The sequence below is a fragment of the Saimiri boliviensis genome, chromosome 7 (assembly GCF_048565385.1).
Source record: "Saimiri boliviensis isolate mSaiBol1 chromosome 7, mSaiBol1.pri, whole genome shotgun sequence".
Classification (NCBI taxonomy): domain Eukaryota; kingdom Metazoa; phylum Chordata; class Mammalia; order Primates; family Cebidae; genus Saimiri; species Saimiri boliviensis.
The window spans coordinates 10725128-10743717 of record NC_133455.1 but is presented as its reverse complement, the minus strand read 5'-3'; the positions used below and the strand labels follow the sequence as shown (position 1 = coordinate 10743717).

The 18590-nt window shown below is 44.3% G+C and overlaps 2 protein-coding genes across 3 annotated transcripts in view; both read left to right on the top strand.

Annotated features, from left to right (window-relative positions):
- MLXIP (MLX interacting protein) overlaps window positions 1-18590 on the top strand; it is a 72170-nt gene that overhangs the window by 20798 nt on the left and 32782 nt on the right. The gene's annotated exons all lie outside the window — the stretch shown is intronic.
- Window positions 3797-18576, top strand: LOC120364960 (large ribosomal subunit protein eL42-like). The gene has a single exon (XM_074402131.1). The coding sequence runs from the start codon at window positions 17649-17651 to the stop codon at window positions 17967-17969; it is 321 nt and encodes a 106-aa protein (XP_074258232.1). The 5' UTR covers window positions 3797-17648; the 3' UTR covers window positions 17970-18576.

Sequence of the window (18590 nt, the reverse complement as noted above, 5' to 3'; positions counted from 1 at the left end):
CACTGCACCTGATAAGTTTGTTTGCTTATCTTTGTTTGTGTGCTTGTTGCTGGCTCCTTGGAGCTACGGGTGTGTATGTGTGCTGTTGGAGATGGCTGACCCTGATTGGTAAAGTAGGGATAAAGCAAGCAGGGCAGGGTGTGGTGTAAGAAATTCTGTCATCTGTTCTGCCCGTGCCCCCAGTTCTCCACAGAGAGATTTTCCTTCTGTTCTCTGTCCTAGAGGGCCCTGGAACAGCCACTTTTAGGTTCTTAGAAAGATGGGGAGCAGCCACCCCGGCTAAGCAGCTCAGATTGAGGTTGGGGTGTGCTGCCCTCCCAGACAACTGGAAGATTGACACAGCACCGCCGTGTTTCAGTGCTTTGTTCTTTGTTGGCTGGGATCACTGGAAATATATCAGTGAGATGTAAATGTGTCCTGGGAGCTTGAGCTGCCCAGTAGGCGACCCATGGCTGCAGAACAACCAGCTCCAGTGATGTGTTGTCTTGGAAGGGCAGCTGGCCTGCCTTCTGTCGGGTCTCATGGGTTGGCTGATACTGGTTTATGTGTAATTTTTTTTTTCCTCCTTTTTAATTAACATGGTGCCTGAAAGTCATGGGGACTTGAGGATAGAAATTAGGAGGGAAGGGCAGGTTTTTCAACTGGCTCCTGGGCTATGCTTGACAAAGGCATTATTGTTTTGAATAAAGTGCCAGTTGGTGTAGTTTGCGTCACTTTGGTGCTCTGAAACTGGCTTCTCTTCTTCCAGCTCTGCCGCTGATCCTGGGGCTGGGTTGGGAGGAGGACCACTGTTTCCAGAGGAGAAACCACTTCCCTTTGTGTCTCTGCTTAGCAGGAGCAGTGGGAACACCTCTTAGGACAGTGAGTTAACTACTGCAGAGCACCTGGGCGTGGCAGCTCACGCCTGTAATCCCAGCACTTTGGGAGGCCAAGGCGGTAAGATCACTTGAGCCCAGGAGTGTAAGACCAGCCTGGGCAACATAGCAAGACCCTCTACAAAAATTATCTTAAAAATTATCCAGGCATGGTGGCCTGTGCCGGTGGCCCCAGCTACTTGGGAGGATGGCTTTAGCTGGGGAGTTTGAGGCTGCAGTGAACCATGATTGTGCCACTGCACTTCAGCCCGCCTGGGCAACAGAGCAAGGCCCTGTCTCAAAAAAACAAAAACAAACCCCAAAACAAACAAACAAGCACAAAAGCCAAGCTATTGCAGAGCAGACTGCTGTCTCTCGGTCTGTTGGGCATCCTGGACCCCAGCCGTTGCAGCCAGCCTTGCCTCTTGGTAATGCCCCAGGGGCATTGTGCTTCAAGGCATTACGCTGTATGCTGGTGGCCTCAGCCTCACTTGGCCCTTGCTTGTTCCAGACTTGAGACCACCTGCTCTGGCCAGGTTCCCCACCTGCTGTCCCTGCAGCCCCGGCTGATCTTCCCAACACCTTTTTGGTCCGGTGTCTTTCCTATGTGTGTATGATGCTTCAGGCTACAAATAACCAGCAAGAGAGAATAGTTCCTCTGCTGAACTCCCTCAGGCTGAGGAGCAGAGCCTCGGGGTTTTGGCTTTCTGATGCCAGCTTAGGTTGCATTGTCCTACCTCTACCCCTCCTTGGTTTCCTATTTGTGTGGCTATATGAGGAATATTCCTCATACCCAAATATCTTTGTGGAAATCCCAGCCCCGAAGGAGTTTAGTGCATTAGGAGAACTCCATGGCGGGTGGGAGGATGGAGGTTGCTCACATGGAGAAGTGTTTGTAGTGAGAAGATGGAGACTCATTTCCTCCCCAGGTCAGGAACTTCGTTTCTCTGCATTTGAATTAGTAGCTCTCCAAGTGTGGTGTGGTTATACCCCTACATTTGAAGAGCCTAAAAGAAGGAAATGCAGAGTGCAAAAAACATGTCAGGTCCCTTGCCCCAGACAGCCAAGTTCAAGTGTTTTTTTCTCAAAGCTAGAGCTGCAGTGCAGGAGGAGTGTTGACCTGGTAGACAGAGGAGCTGGATGGCTGGGTGGTGAGATGGAGTGATCTTATCCATAGGGTTTGTCTTATTCAGAGACAGACTTGGGAAGCACCTCCGTGGTACCATTTGAGGAACACAGAAGAATCTGTGAATTGATCTAAAATGACTTCTTTAGGTCAGTCTTTTGAGTTTTATGGGATTAGAGTTGGCTTGCTATTAAAATGTTTTTGCAAAAATAACTAGTTTGTCTTCCCCTCTCTTATTTTTTTTTTTTTGTTGTTGTTGCCCAGGCTGGAGGGTGGTCGTGCAATCTTGGCTCATTGCAACCTCCACCTCCCAGGTTCAAGCGATTCTCCTGCCTCAGCCTCCTGAGTAGCTGGGACTACAGGCACCCGCCACCATGCCCAGCTAATTTTTGTACTTGTAGTGGAGACAGAGTTTCACCATATTGGCCAGACTGATCTCAAACTCCTGACATTGTGATCCACCCGCCTCAGCCTCCCAAAGTGCTGGGATTACAGGCGTGAGCCACAGCGCCCAGGCTGTCTTCCCCTCTCTTAAGGAACAGAGAGCTTCCATTGATGTTAACCAGTTTTCTACATCACTGTTGTTTATTGTGTTAATCATCTCTTTTATAAAAATTAATCATTTTTGATCGGGCATAGTGGCTCACGCCTGTAATCCCAGCACTTTGGGAGGCCCAGGTGGGCAGATTAAGAGGTCAGGAGTTTGAGATCATCCTGGCCAATATGGTGAAACCCCATCTTTAGTAAAAATGCAAAAAAATTTAGCTGGGCATGATGGCATATGCCTGTAGTCCCTTCTACTTGGGAGGCTGAGGCAAAAGACTCGCTTGAACCTGGGAGGTGGAGGTTACAGTGAGCCGAGATTGCACCACTATACTTCAGCCTGGGCAACAGAACCAGATCCTGTCTCAACAACAACAAAAATTAACCATTTTTAATGGGAAGTGGAAATCTCTCTCAAATGCATACTCATTTTGGCTGCTTTCTTGAAAATATTAAACACAATATAACTTTTGATTATTTAGAAACATTTTGAATATTATTTATTACATTATTATGTAATCTATTATTTATTTAATATTATTTATTACATTATTGTGTAACAATCTCCGTTGTTAAGGTATATTGAATTCTCTGCTCAGCAGTCCTATATTCTCTCATGAGTTAGGTTTTCAAATTGAATGATCGTCTCCTCTAGGCTGTTGGCTGCCAGTTGCTCAGCAGTGAGTTTCCCTTTTTGTCTGGTGTCTCCCATTTTCTGTTGGTTTGCATATGTTGTTAAATTGAGTGTAAAATCAGGGTAATTAACTTAGTGAGGGTTTAGAGACTCTCCTCTGAGTCAAGTGCAGAGACCTTTGTTATCTATCTTTTTTTTTTTTTTTTTTTTTTTTTTTTTTTGAGACAGAGTTTCGCTCTTGTTACCCAGGCTGGAGTGCAATGGCGCGATCTCGGCTCACCGCAACCTCCGCCTCCTGGGTTCAGGCAATTCTCCTGCCTCAGCCTCCTGAGTAGCTGGGATTACAGGCACACGCCACCATGCCCAGCTACTTTTTTGTATTTTTAGTAGAGACGGGGTTTCACCATGTTGACCAGGATGGTCTCGATCTCTCGACCTCGTGATCCACCCGCCTCGGCCTCCCAAAGTGCTGGGATTACAGGCTTGAGCCACCGCACCCGGCCTATCTTTTTTTTTTTTTTTTTGAGACGGAGTTTCGCTCTTGTTGCCCAGGCTGGAGTGCAATGGCGCGATCTCGGCTCACCGCAACCTCCGCCTCCTGGGTTCAGGCAATTCTCCTGCCTCAGCCTCCTGAGTAGCTGGGATTACAGGCACGCGCCACCATGCCCAGCTAATTTTTTGTATTTTTAGTAGAGACGGGGTTTCACCCTGTTGACCAGGATGGTCTCGATCTCTTGACCTCGTGATCCACCCGCCTCGGCCTCCCAAAGTGCTGGGATTACAGGCTTGAGCCACCGCGCCCGGCCTGTTATCTATCTTGAATTACTTTAACTTACTTCTGGATAACTAAATTAAGCTCCAGATCATTGTGAGATAATGGTATATGTACAGACTCCTTTTACAGAATATTCCAAAGCCATTATTAACCAGTAACATCAGTGAATGTTGTTCACCAGATTAGCTTGTATATGTTATAGAAATTATCTGCAAATCATGTGAAAGGGCAAAGATCCTAAACTCTTTTCTTTTTTTTTTTGAGACGGAGTTTTGCTCTTGTTACCCAGGCTGGAGTGCAATGGCGCAATCTCGGCTCACCGCAACCTCCGCCTCCTGGGTTCAGGCAATTCTCCTGCCTCAGCCTCCTGAGTAGCTGGGATTACAGGCACACGCCACCACGCCCAGCTAGTTTTTTTTTGTATTTTTAGTAGAAACGGGGTTTCACCATGTTGACCAGGATGGTCTCGATCTCTTGACCTCGTGATCCACCCGCCTCGACCTCCCAAAGTGCTGGGATTACAGGCTTGAGCCACCGCGCCCAGCTGATCCTAAACTATTTAAAAAATTACAGTATATTCTCATTTTTGTAATGTGGCAGATAAGTAAACTCAATCAACAGGGTAGACTGTCCCAAGCTAACTGAATTTTGCTTTTTGTCAATTATGCGATGGACATTCCCTTCTTCCCCTTTGCCAAGAGGAAATCGTTTCGTGGAGGTTCTTTTTCTTCCCCCTCCCTCATTGTATAGAGGTGCATACTTTTGGTCAAATACGGGATTCAGACATTTCAGAAGATAGGAAGAAAAGAGCCTTGGAAAGGTGCTCTTGGAGTTACACCCTGTTGTTTTGTCACTTTGCTTTCTTTTTTCTTTTTTCTGTGCCCATGTAGTTAAAAATAGACCTGCAGCATCATTTTCAGTAGTCTTTTGAAGAGCAAAAGTTTATTTTGAAAAAGTCTAATATATCTGTCTTTTTTTCCTTGTCGTGCTTTTTGTGTTAGATTTAAGAAATCTTTGCCAGTCCAAGTTCTCTAAGGTTTTTCTCCTATAGTCTCTTCAAGAAGTTTTATAGTTTTAGCTCTTACATTTAGGATGTGAATAATTTTAAGTTAATTTTTGTGTATGGTGTGAGGTAAGGGTTGTGATTCAGTTAAATAGTCCTTTGATGAATATTCTTGTTAATAGCTCTTCTAATTACACTTCTTAAATTATTTCCTTAAGATACATTCTTAAAAGTGAAACTACAGTGTCAAAGTAGGTATCTACACTGAAGTCTGATGTATATTGCGAGGGTAGTTTTCAAAAGTTCTATTAATTAGAAAAGACAGCCTCTAGAATGGGAGAACATATTGGCAAAGTATATATTTAATAAATGATATATATTTTGAATATATAAAGAATTCTACAAATTAAAAATAACTCAATTTAAAAAAATGGACAAAGGACTTGAGTAGACATTTTCCCAAAGAAGATATACAAGTGGCCAATAAACATGTGAAAAGATGTTTAATACCAATAATTGTTAGGGAAATGCAGGCAAAAACCACAGTAAGAGGCTACTTCATAGCATTAGTATGTGGAATGTGTTGGTGAGCATGGAGATTGGATCCCTCTGCATGCTGGTGTGAATGTACAATGGTGCAGCTGCTGTGGAAAACAGTCTGGCAGCTCCCCAACACACTAAACATGGCGTTACCATGTGACCCAGCAATTCCTTTCCTAAGAATCTCCCCAAGAAAATATAGTCCCTACAAAAACTTGTACACAGATGTTCACAGAAGTGTCACTCATAACAGCCAAAAGTTGGAAATAATCTAAATGTCCACCAGCTGATGAATGGATTAAACAATGTGATATATGCATACAATAGAATATTATTCAGCAGCAAGCAAGAATGGAATGCTGACAAATGCCACATGGACGACCCTTGAAAACATGATGCAGAGTGAAAGAAGTCAGTCCCAAACAGTTACATATTATATGATTCCAATTATATGAAATACCAAATGTCCAGAATATGTGTTCATACAGAGACAGAGTGGATTGACAGTTGTTTAGGGTTGAAGTGGAATAACTAAAGAGTGTGGCCATTTCTTTTAAATGTGCTAAAATTGTGATGGCAGTTGCATAGCTCTCTGAATATATGAAACATGATTGAATTGTACACTTTATTTTTTGAGGCAGGGTCTCACTCTGTCGCCCCGGCTGGAGTGCAGTGGCGTGATCACGGCTCTCTGTAGCCTTGACCTCCCAGGCTCAGGCCATCCTCCTGCCTTGGCCTCCCAAGTAGTGGGGACTACAGGTGGACGCCGCCATACCTGGCTAATTTTGTATGTTTTTGTAGAGATGGGTTTTTGCCCTGTTGCCCAGGCAGGTCTCTAACTTCTGGGCTCAAGCAGTCCTCCCACCTTGGTCTCCCAAAGTGCCGAGATTACAAGTGTAAGCTACCATGCCTGGCCGAATTGTATACTTCAAATGAGTGAACTGTATGGTATGTGAACTATATTCCAATAAAGCTGTTACAAAAAGCAAGTCGTAGCTGTTAATAGTCCCACTAGCGTTATTTAAGAAGGTCCAACTCCTTACGTTATTCCTGACCCTGGATGTCATTACTATAATTTAGAAACTTCAATCAGCTCTATTAAGGTATAATATGTAAACAATAAAATTCATCCTTACAAGTGTACTTATCTATAGTTTTGGCAAGTTTATGCACATGTGTGACCACTGCAATCAAGATGTAGAACATTTCCGTGACCCTAGAAGGTTCCCTTACCCCCTTGCCAGGCATCCTCCCCTTCACCATCTGTGTGCTATCACTGTGAATTAGATTAGTCTTTCTGTGTGTTTTATATAAATGGAATCAGACAGTTTGTATCCTTGTGTCTCTCTTCCTCTGCTCAGCATGTTGCTGTCTGCACCTGTAGTTAATATTCTATCATATGGATGTAGCAGTGTGTTTTCTCCATTCATCTGTCGATAGATGTATTTGGTTTAGCTTCAGTTTTCTTGTCTTCAGCTTTACTGTAGTTACCCTTTTTATTTTTTTTTGAGACAGTGTCTCTATTGCCCAGGCTGGAGTGCAGTGGTGTGATCTTGGTTCACTGCAACCTCCGCCTCCCATGTTCAAGCAATTCTCCTGCCTCAGCCTCCTGAGTAGCTAGTACTACAGGTGTGCACTACCATACCCAGCTTTTTTTTTTTTTTTTTTTTTTTTAGTAGAGACAGGGTTTCACCATGTTGGTTAGGCTGGTCTTGAACTCCTGACCTCAGGTGATCCGCCCGCCTCGGCCTCGCAAAGCACTGGGATTACAGACATGAGCACCTGGCCTAACTACCCTGCTTTTAAAAATCTTTGTTAATCTGAAAGGCAAAAGAAAAAACAAGGTATCTCTGGTGCTTTAATTTGCATTTCTTTAGTCTCCAGTCTTCTAAGTTTCTTTATATTTGAGAACGTCCTTTTACCTCTTCTGTTTTTTTTTTTCTTTTTTTTAATTGGGATATTGACCTTTTTGCCAGTTTTTTTTTTCCAACTTTTTATTATTAGAAAAATCGTAACAGAGAAAAGTTGGAATAATGGTGGCGTCATCTTTACAGCCACTGTCCCACTTAACATTCGCCTCACTTGCTTTATGGATCTCTCTCTCCCACTTTGAGACAGTTTAGGGGAAAAATTGCAGATATTTATGACATTTTATTCCTGAAAATAAGGATATTCCCTTTCATAACTATTATGTCATTTTTATGCCAAAGAAAATGTTGATTCTATAATATGTAATGTATGGTCTATATGAAAAGATTTCCCAGTTTTCCTCAAAATGTCTTTTGTGACTAGTTTTATGACTCAGGACCCAACCTGGCACTTGGTTTTCATCTCTGTAGCCTTTTTTTTTTTTTTTTTTTTTTTTTTTTTTTTAGACGGAGTTTCGCTCTTGTTACCCAGGCTGGAGTGGAGTGCAATGGCGCGATCTCGGCTCACCGCAACCTCCGCATCCTGGGTTCAAGCAATTCTCCTGCCTCAGCCTCCTGAGTAGCTGGGATTACAGGCACGTGCCACCATGCCCAGCTAATTTTTTGTATTTTTAGTAGAGACGGGGTTTCACCATGTTGACCAGGATGGTCTCGATCTCTTGACCTTGTGATCCACCCGCCTCGGCCTCCCAAAGTGCTGGGATTACAGGCTTGAGCCACCGTGCCCGGCCTTCATCTCTGTAGCTTTTTTTTCTTATGGAAAATCCTTCTGCCTTTCCACCCGCTGTGGCTCTGAACTTTTGAGGGGACTGGCCCAGTTGTCCTGAAGTTTGTCCCACAGTCCGCATTTGTCCTCGTGTGGGATGTGTTTCCTCTAGACCACGTGTGAGTCCTGAAAGGCTTTGTTAGATTTAGGTGGAACATTTTTGGTGGGTACTTCATGGGTGATCACATCAAAGGTACATACTGCCAGGTTGGCGCACTGTTGGTGGGGCTAAGTTTGGCCATTTGATTCAGATCTTGACAGCCACATCTTTTTGATCTCTATGTGGTGAAGCTTTACTGATTGTGGAACTCCTTACACCTTTACGACTAAGCTTTTTTCACAATGCCTCCCTCGGTTTCAGTTTGACACTTATCTTCTTCTTCTTTTTTTTTTTTTTTTTTTTTTTTTTTTGAGAGGGAGTTTCGCTCTTGTTACCCAGGCTGGAGTGCAATGGCGCGATCTTGGCTCACCGCAACCTCCGCCTCCTGGGTTCAGGCAATTCTCCTGCCTCAACCTCCTGAGTAGCTGGGACTACAGGCACACGCCACCATGCCCAGCTAATTTTTGTATTTTTAGTAGAGACAGGGTTTCACTATGTTGACCAGGATGATCTCTTGACCTCATGATCCACCCGCCTCGGCCTCCCAAAGTGCTGGGATTACAGGCTTAAGCCACCGCGCCCGGCCAGTCTGACACTTATCTTCTAACTTTGATTATTGATTTTTTTTTTTTTTTAATTTAGAAGAGATTTTTCACTTAAAAAAATTTTTTTTATAGATACAGGGTTTCACCATATTGGCCAGGCTGGTCTCAAACTCCTGACCTCGTGATCCGCCTGCCTCAGCCCCCCAAAGTGCTGGGATTACAGGCGTGAGCCACTGCGCCCAGCCCACTTTTTTTTTTTTTTTTTTTTTGAAATTGAGTCTTGCTCTTGTTGCCCAGGCTGGAGTGCAGTGGTGCCCTCTCGGCTCACCACAGCCTCCGCCTCCCACGTTCAAGTGATTTTCCTGCCTCAGCCTCCTGAGTAGCTGGGATTACAGGCATGTGCCACCACGCCAGGCTAATTTTGTATTTTCAGTAGAGACAGGGTTTCTCCATGTTGGTCTCAAACTCCTGACCTCAGGTGATCTCCCCATCTTGGTCTCCCAAAGTGCTGAGATTACAGGGGTGAGCCACCGCGCCCAGCTGATTTTTCACTTTTATGTAGTCAAAACACCCATAGTACAAAAGTCGTGTCTCTCAAAACCTTCCCTTTTATAAGCTCTTCCTTCCCCTTCTTTTCCTCCCCTCTTTCTTGGCCTGCTTTACTTCAGAACCTGGTATGATAAGTTAGCTTTGATTCCTATTCTGTTGTCTTTTTGGACTATAGATTCAGAAAATTACATTTGACTCAAGTGTGAAATCTTGGCCAACTAGCTTTTCCATCGCTTCACTTGCTCTTCTTTTTCAAGGACTTGGCTGTCGCCCAGGCCAGCCCCTGGCTGGGAAAAGTAGCAGCAAAGTTGGGACTTTGATCCTAGGCTCCGCACCACTAGTGGTGTTATCTTAACTCCTCTGTCTTCAAAGCTGCAGGCCCATTTATGGTGGCGATGGAGAAGGGAGGGAAGAGCATGGGCCAGATGCCAAAGCCATTCATATCTGGAGAAGGCCTCCTGATTCCCTCTGCCTGAAACCCTTTTCTCTACCTTCTCTTTCCCTTGGAGATACTGCTCAGGCATCCTGATTAAGGAAAACACCATTGAGTGCCCCTCCATTGTGTTTCTGTACACTCTACATGCCTTTGTTCACTCAAAGGAAGACCTTTTATCATTTTTTTTTTTTTTTTGGAGATGGAGTTTCACTCTTGTTACGCAGGCTGGAGTGCAATGGCGCGATCTCGGCTCACCGCAACCTCCGCCTCCTGGGTTCAAGCAATTCTCCTGCCTCAGCCTCCTGAGTAGCTGGGATTACAGGTACGCGCCATCATGCCCAGCTAATTTTTTGCACCTTTAGTAGAGACGGGGTTTCACCATGTTGACCAGGATGGTCTCGATCTCTTGACCTCGTGATCCACCCGCCTTGGCCTCCCAAAGTGCTGGGATTACAGGCTTGAGCCACCGCACCCGGCAGACCTTTTATCTTCTACATTAGCTCATGAGATCCTGAGGGCAGGGCCAGGGATGGCGTCATCTCTGGCCCTCCGTGCAGAACCTGACACATCAGGCTTTGGGAAGTGTTGCTGGGGTGTTTCATTCCCTGGCCTGCAGAGGGTTTCTATATGGTATGGATGCATTGATTCCTGGTAGTGAAAGCCAGATGGAACCGCTGGCTCCTTTTTTTTTTTTAATCCAAACAGACATTTATCTTTACCTTATAAATAGAAAGGACCTTTTGTCCTTTCCCTTTGTAACCATTGCAGCTCCCCTGAAGCTGGCTTCTCAGCATTCTAGGGGAATCATTTCTTATTTCACTACTTTTTTTTTTTTTTAAAAGACAGAGTCTCTGTTGCCCAGGCTGGAGTGCAGTCGTGCAATCTCAGCTAACTGCAACCTCTGCCTTCCGTATTCAAGTGATCCTCCTACCTTAGCCTACTGAGTAGCTGGGATGACAGGCTACTCAGTCCCAGTAGTCCCACTACTCAGTGCACCACCATGCCTGGCTAATTTTTGTATTTTTAGTAGAGACAGGGTTTCACCGTGTTGACCAGGCTAGTCTTGAACTTCTCACCTCAGGTGATCTACCCACCTTGACCTCCCAAAGTGCTGGGATTACAGACGTGAGCCACCACGCCCAACCTTCACTACTGTTTATTCCCATAGATTCGTAGAACTGAAAGAGATGCAGCAGCATCAGCGGCACTAGCTACTGGGTGCAGGACTCCAGCTGGGCCTGTGTTCCTCGTCGGAGAGCACTGACAGGTGTTCACCCATCACCAGCACTCCTCTTTGTGTTCTCTATCTCTCACCCTCTCCCAGGTTGTCCACTCTCTAGCCTGACTAAGAGGCACTTGATAAGGGTCACTGCTGTGAAGTGTGCCTGAGAGCTGATGCTGCAGGCAGTCATCGGGCCCTCAGCAGCCTTTCCTTGCTGCGGGAGCTGGGGGTGCAGGTGATGGGACAGCTGTGAAACCCCAGCTGCGATTCCTGTGGAAAGGCTAATAAAGAAAGACACTTACTTCTTCTGCTTGTGCCGTAGCTGCTGGTAGGATGCGTTTGCATTTTCCTGGATGTACCTAATCTCACAGCTCTGGTACTCTCCAGCTTCCTAGCACCTTTGCCCATCACCGTCTCCCCCATCCCCCACAGTAGTTCCTCCTCTTCCCCTCCAGAATTACAGAGACTTTAATCATGCCTTCCCATAGCACAGCGAGTCAGAGAGCCCTGAACGTCTTGGGAAGCATCAGCTGAATGCATGAATTCTTTTTACTGAGAACCTCCTGTGTTCTAGATAGAATACTCAGTCTGCTCTAAATACCTGGCTTCATTTCCTTCTTGCCACAGCTCTGTGAAGCAGGTTTCTTTTTTTTCCCAAAGAAAGTGAAGTTCTGAAAGGCTGCAGAGCTGGCAGGGGGTGACACTGGCTGCCTTCTCCTGGCTCTCCCGTAGCCAGTGGTGATGGGATGGTTAGAGAAGTATCTTTCTGAGTTGGCCCTGATTGGAAGGTGTGGGGTTTGGGGGGACACTGCCCTCTCTCGGCTCTCCCCTGGCCAGCGGTGACCAGGTGGTGATAAAAGCATCTTTCTGAGTTGGCCCTGATTGGAAAGTGTGCCATGTGTCTCCTGTGAAGGGCAGCCTGGTCTGTGATGCTGCTGATGGAGAAAATGAATTATTATTATTTTTTTTTTGTAGAGAAAATGAATTTTTATGACGTTAAGAAAGAATCAGATTTCCTCAGTAAAATCTGGGATAATATCTGATTTCTTCAGATATTATCATTCCTCCTTAGGAAAGGGTAGCAGGCGTTTGCACGTAACATGAGTCACATTACAGTAAAAAATCAGCATAAGTGGTTGGCTTTAAGTTTTGTTCATAATTCCTCTCTCCCTTCTTGACTCCTCCCCACCTCTAAATGCATACTGGTCCCCAAAATCTGCAGGAAGAAGAAGACACAAAATCTCCTTCGAATTTGGGTCATACCCTTTCATTAGTCTGTGATCACTGCAGAGCCTGTGTTTTGATTTCATTTGTGAGTGTGGCGGGAACCCATAGTACATCAGGGACTTCTGAGAAATACCACTCTCTGGGCAGACTTCTTTTTCCTGCTATGTAGTTTTTCTTAAATTATCAGTGCCTTACAAATTCTCATTTCATTTTAGTCTATTCTTCCGGGAGGCCTTGAAACACAGGGATAAATGAAAAAGAGAGACATTAGTTACTCTGACCTTGACTTTTAGTGACTAAACGGGTGCTCACCCTCACATAAAACTATAAAAAATATACTTTCCATTTTAGGTGGCACAATCTGAGCTCACTGCAACCTCTGCCTCCTGGGTTTAAGTGATTCTTCTGCCTTAGCGCCCCGAGTAGCTGGAATTACAGGCACCCACCACCACGCCCAGCTAATTTTTGTATTTTTAGTAGAGATAGGGTTTCACCATGTTGGCTAGGCTGGTCTTGAACACCTGATCTGAAGTGATCCGCCCGGCTTGGCCTCCCAAAGGGCTGGGACTACAGGTGTGAGCCACCATGCCTGGCTAATTTGTATTTTTAGTAATGACTGGGTTTTGCCATGTTGGCCAGGCAGGGCTCAAATTCCTCTCCTGAAGCAATCCGCACTAGGATTATAGGTGTGAGCCACCATGCCTGGCCCAAACTGTTGCTTTTGACAGGAAGGAAAGAAATGTCTGTGGAATGCTGACAAAGATGTAATTCATCCATATGTCTCGGGACACAGAGGGGCTGTTTGACCTCAGTTGGTTTGGCCAAGGAGATTTGCAGCATTTCTGAAATACAAAATCTGTTTCTACAGTTTGCCTTCAGTTTAGTGGATTAGGCTTAAACTCTTTTGCCCATCCCAAACTCCTCTGCTACTTGGAAGGTTAATAAGTTGACTAAAAGACACCCATGGGAAGAGGATGAAAAGGAGAGATTTAGGATGACGACCGATTCTCAGCAGCAGATGGGAGGGAAATCATCTTTAGCAGGCAAAGGGAAAACGAATTTTATTTTAGAATTTCTATTACGTGAGGAGGGTAGTACAAAGTTGTTTGTATGCTTTTTTGAATTCTCTTACTCAAGCCAGAATCCTGTGTTTGCAGTGGGTGTTACAGGATCCAGCTATTCTTCCTTTTGCCTAATGGAAGAGGGTGTGACCCCAGTGCATCCCTGCTCTGGGTGCCTCTCATTTGTATTCTTTAGGCCCAGGAACTCTTTTTCTGGGGAGGGATACAATTCCAGACCATTAAAAGTAGAAAATAATTGGGAACAATCTTATTTAATTATCTCTTGTCTTTAAAAGGGAAAAACAAAACCTATTTAAAGCCTATTTAGGTTTAGGGGCAGGCATGGTGGTTCACATGTGTAATCTCAGCACTTTGGGAGGCTGAGCAAGGCAGGAGGATTGCTTGAGTTTAGGAGTTCGAGGCCAGCCTGGGCAGCATAGGAAGATGCTTATCTCTACCAAAAAAAAAAAAAATTTTTTTTTTTTAGCTGGGCATGTTGGTGCATGCATGTAGTCCCAGCGTCTTGGGAGGCTGAGATGGGAGGATCACATGAGCCCAGGAGTTCAAGGCTGCAGTGAGCTGTGATTGTGCACTGCACTCCAGCCTGTAACAGAGCTAGACCCTGTCTCTTAAAAAGAAAAAAAAAGTCTATTTATAGGTCTTGGCTACCTGGCGAGTGTTACCTTATCCTTTTAAATGCATCAGATAGCTTCAGATTTCTCTGACTTGTAAGTAGCTTGTGTAGCCGGCAGTGCCTTGAGATGACTAATAATGGTGATAATAGCAAATTTGTTTTTTGTCAGTCTTCATAGGAGCGTTTCATTTGCAAGTATGATCTGTTTCTATTACCTCTCTGGTAGCCAGTTTCTAGAGTCTTGATTCCAGGTGTGTACTCTGGCCAGAGAACACTGTTCCTTGATTTATTTCCTCTTTAAGCCAGATGTCTGCAGTTGGGTGGAGTTTTTCATTCTTTACATAAACATTTTACCTTGGTGAATATTTGAACCAACTACCCACTAATTACCTTTTTATGAAGGTGCTAGGGAAAAGCTGTATTCTTTGGGGACAGTCATTTCTAGTACTGAATATAGTGGAAACCTTGCGCTTTTGTCTGTGGCTTAGCCACTTGGTCAGGGAGAGGGTGGCAGTTGCCCTAATCAGTTAGGTGGGGCTATGTCAAACACAATAAAATGTGGATAGTGCTTGTGTTTGAGTGCCGTAACTGCGTGATTTGGTTTGTTTTGCTGTTTTTTCTTTCTTAATTTCCTTTTTACATTATTTGGAAATGTTACAAAAGTATGATCGGAAATGTGAAAGAGGTACATGAAGCAAATTATAGAAAACCGGACAGCTTTAGATTTCTCTTACGTTTAAGTAGGTTAAGGTAGAGTAACATTCCTTAATCTGGTGTGGAGATGGCCCAGTTTGAAGTGGGGTGCTGCCCACATTAATTTATTAAACACAATCCCAATCAAAATATTAGAATATATTTTTTTCTTTTAGAATAGTTAGTTTTCTTTTGAGATTTGTCGACATGGTTGTAAAGTTCACTTGAAAGAACAGTAGGCAAGAATTCTAAAATTGTTTTAAAAGATGATAGGTGCTAACCTTACCTAGATAGTAAAGCATATGACAGAGTCGTAATTGTTAAATCAGCGCGATAGCAACATGGGATTGGACACAGGTCAGTGGTGATGCAGGGCCAGAACAGGCCCTGGTGTATGTGGAGAATCAACGTATGTTAATGGAAGTGTCATAAGTCACTGTGGGAAGATGAGACGATGAGATAACTAGTTGGAATTTGTTTTGGTGAGCTGAATAAAGACTAAATTGTTTTTTTTCCCCAGATGAATCAGGTATATGAAAAGTAAAATCATTAAACATGTATGTACAAGACACCATAAGAAACAGAACATCAAGAAGTGGTCTCAAATATATGTATCTATGGGGAGGTGGGTGTATGGTGAAGATGGACCTTAGTTTAATGGGGAAAGATGGATTATTTAGGAATCCTACATAAAGCAGGATCACTACATCATCCCTATGTGTTCATTCACCAAATAAATCCCAGTTGACTTTATTAAACTGAATGTAACAAGGGAAGCTGTGAAAGTTCTAGAAGAAAATAGATAAGTGTTTTCACAGTCTTAGGCTAGAAAAGCCTTGTTAAGTACAACACCAAAAACAGAAACATAAAAGAAAGGACTTTTAAATTTCAACTATGTTAATGAAAATTAGTGTTTATCACAGCATTGTTTGCAATAGTGAAGAATTGAAACAGCACATCTCTTAATATATATGTATATCTATGGGGAAATAGCTAAGTGGATTATGGTAAATATGTACAGTGAATACTCTATCTAAAAATAAAAACAATATAAAACTTTATTGGCATAAGATGTCTGTGACATATAAGTGAAAAATGGGTAATAAAACAAACTTGTTGCTACCTGTTTTTCATTATGTTATTCATATCTGTGTGTGTGTGTGTGTGTGTGTGTGTGTGTGTGTGTGTGTGTGTATTTTGTTTGTTTGTTTGTTTGTTTGTTTCCTGAGGCCGGGTCTCACTCTGCCACCTAGGCTAGACTACAGTGGCAAGATCACAGCTCACTGCAGCCCTGGAGCCTCTCCCTCCCGGGCTCAGGTGCTCCTCCCACCTCATCCTCCTGAGTAACTGGGACTGCAGGCATCTACCACCATACCTGGCTAATTTTTTTTTGAGATGGAGTCTCGTCCTGTCATCCTGGCTGGAGTGCAATGGTGCAATCTTGGCTCACTGCAGCCTCTGCCACTGGGGTTCAAATGATCCTTCTGCCTCAGCCTCCTGAGTAGCTGGGATTACAGGCATGAGCCACCAGGCCTGGCTAATTTTTTGTATCTTTAGTAGAGATGGGGTAGCCAGGCTGGTCTCAAACTCCTAACCTCATGATCCACCCACCTCTGCCTCCCAAAACGCTGGGATTCCAGGCATGAGCCACTGCGCTGGCCAATTTTTGTATTTTTAGTAGAGATAGGGTTTCACCTGGTTGGCCAGGTTGATTTCAAACTCCTGACCTCAGGGGATCCACCGGCCTCGGCCTCCCAAAGTGCTGGGGTTACAGGTGTGAGCCACCACACCTGGCCCTAATTTTTGTATCTTTTGTAGAGGTGGGGTTTTGCCATGCTGTCCATGCTGGTCTGGAAATCCTGGGTTCAAGTGATCTACACGCCTTAGCTTCCCAAAGTGCTAGGATTATAGATGTGAGCCACCACACCTAGCCTATTCATATTCTTTATTTGTATAAGTATGTAATCAGATAAATACGTATTGCCAGGACTTAAGGGCCAACTACAGAGTTAGAATAGTACATACAACTACCTTCATTTTCTTTTTTCTTTACTTTTCTTTTTCTTTTTTTGAGACAGTTTCACTCTTGTTGCCCAGGCTGGAGTTCAGTGGCACGATCTTGGCTCACTGCAACTTCCATCTCCCAGGTTCAAGTGATTCTCCTGCCTCAGCCTCCCAAGTACCTGGGATTACAGACATGTACTACCACACCTGGATAATTTTCTATTTTTAGTAGAGATAGGGTTTCATCATGTTGGTCAGGCTGGTCTCGAACTCCTGACCTCAGGTGATCTACCCACCTTGGCCTCCCAAAGTGCTGGGATTACAGGCATAAGCCACTGCGTCCAGCTGACTGCCTTCATTTCTTCTTTTTTTTTTTTAGACGGAATTTCACTCTTGTTACCCAGGCTGGAGTGCAGTGGTGCACTCGGCTCACTGCAACCTCCACCTCCTGGGTTCAAGCAATTCTCCTACCTCAGCCTCCTGAGTAGCTGAGACTACAGGCATGCGCCACCATGCCCAGCCAATTTTTGTATTTTTAGTAGAGATGGGGTTGCACCATGTTGACCAGGATGGTCTCGGTCTCTTGACCTCATGATCCACCCGCCTCGGCCTCCCAGAGTGCTGGGATTATAGGCGTGAGCCACCGTGCTCGGCCGACTGCCTTCACTTCTAACACCAAATGAAAAAAAGCGTGGATGGAGAGTTCCTAAAACCACCCTCAGGTTCAGTAACTCACTGGAAAAACAGAACACACTGAAAAGGATTATATTCATGGTTGCAGTTTATTATAAGGAAAGGATTCAAATTAAAATCAGCCAAGAGCCGAGTTTTTCCTGGACATGATTCATTCCACCCCTGTGGCTGACCTATAGTCTCCAGCTCCTCCCAGATGTCTGGCAAAGACCTTTAGTTATCCTTTCCTCTGGAGGTTGGAACTGATTCCCTGTGCTGCAGGACCCTCACTGTAAATCACATTGGCCTTTCTGTGCCGGTAGCGCTCACGCAAAAATGGTGAACGTTCCTAAAACCCGCCGGACTTTCTGTAAGAAGTGTGGCAAGCACCAACCCCACAAAGTGACACGGTACAAGAAGGGCAAGGATTCTCTGTATGCCCAGGGAAAGCGGCATTATGACAGGAAGCAGAGTGGCTATGGTGGGCAGACTAAGCCGATTTTCCGGAAAAAGGCTAAAACTATAAAGAAGATTGTGCTAAGGCTCGAGTGCCTTGAGCCCAACTGCAGATGTAAGAGAATGCTGGCTATTAAAAGATGCAAGCATTTTGAACTGGGAGGAGATAAGAAGAGAAAGGTCCAAGTAATCCAGTTCTAAGTGTCATCTTTAATGAAGACAATAAAATCTTGAGTTTATGTTCAAAAATAAAAATAAAAAATCAAATTGGCAACTGTTCTGTGGCTAAACAAAGACACTCCCATCAGGCAGAACTAATTTCTAATTTCAGGAGCCTAGAATTCACCTCCCAGAGTATAGGCTGGACCTCTCTTTGGGAAGGTCACTTCTTTTTTTGGGAGGAGCGAGGGCAGGGACAGGATCTCACTCTTATCATCCAGACTGGAGTGCATGGCGCAATCTTAGCTCACCGCAACCTCCACCTCCCGGGTTAAAATGATTCTTCTTCCTCAGCCTCCTGAGTAGCTGAAATTACAGACATGTGCCACTACCGCCCAGCTAATTTTTGTATTTTTAGTAGAGACAGGCTGGTCTTGAACTCCTGACCTCAAATGATCCATCCGCCTCAGCTTCCCAAAGTACTGGGATTACAGGCATAAGCCACTGTGCCGAGCCAGGAAGGCTACTTCTTTACTACACAGTATTATTGCCAAAATGTAACAAATTATTTTTAGGTGGTAGAATTGAAGGTGACTTTGTTTTTGTTCTTTGTACTTTTCTTTATTGTTTGAATTTTCGTTCATTATGAGTGTGCATATATAT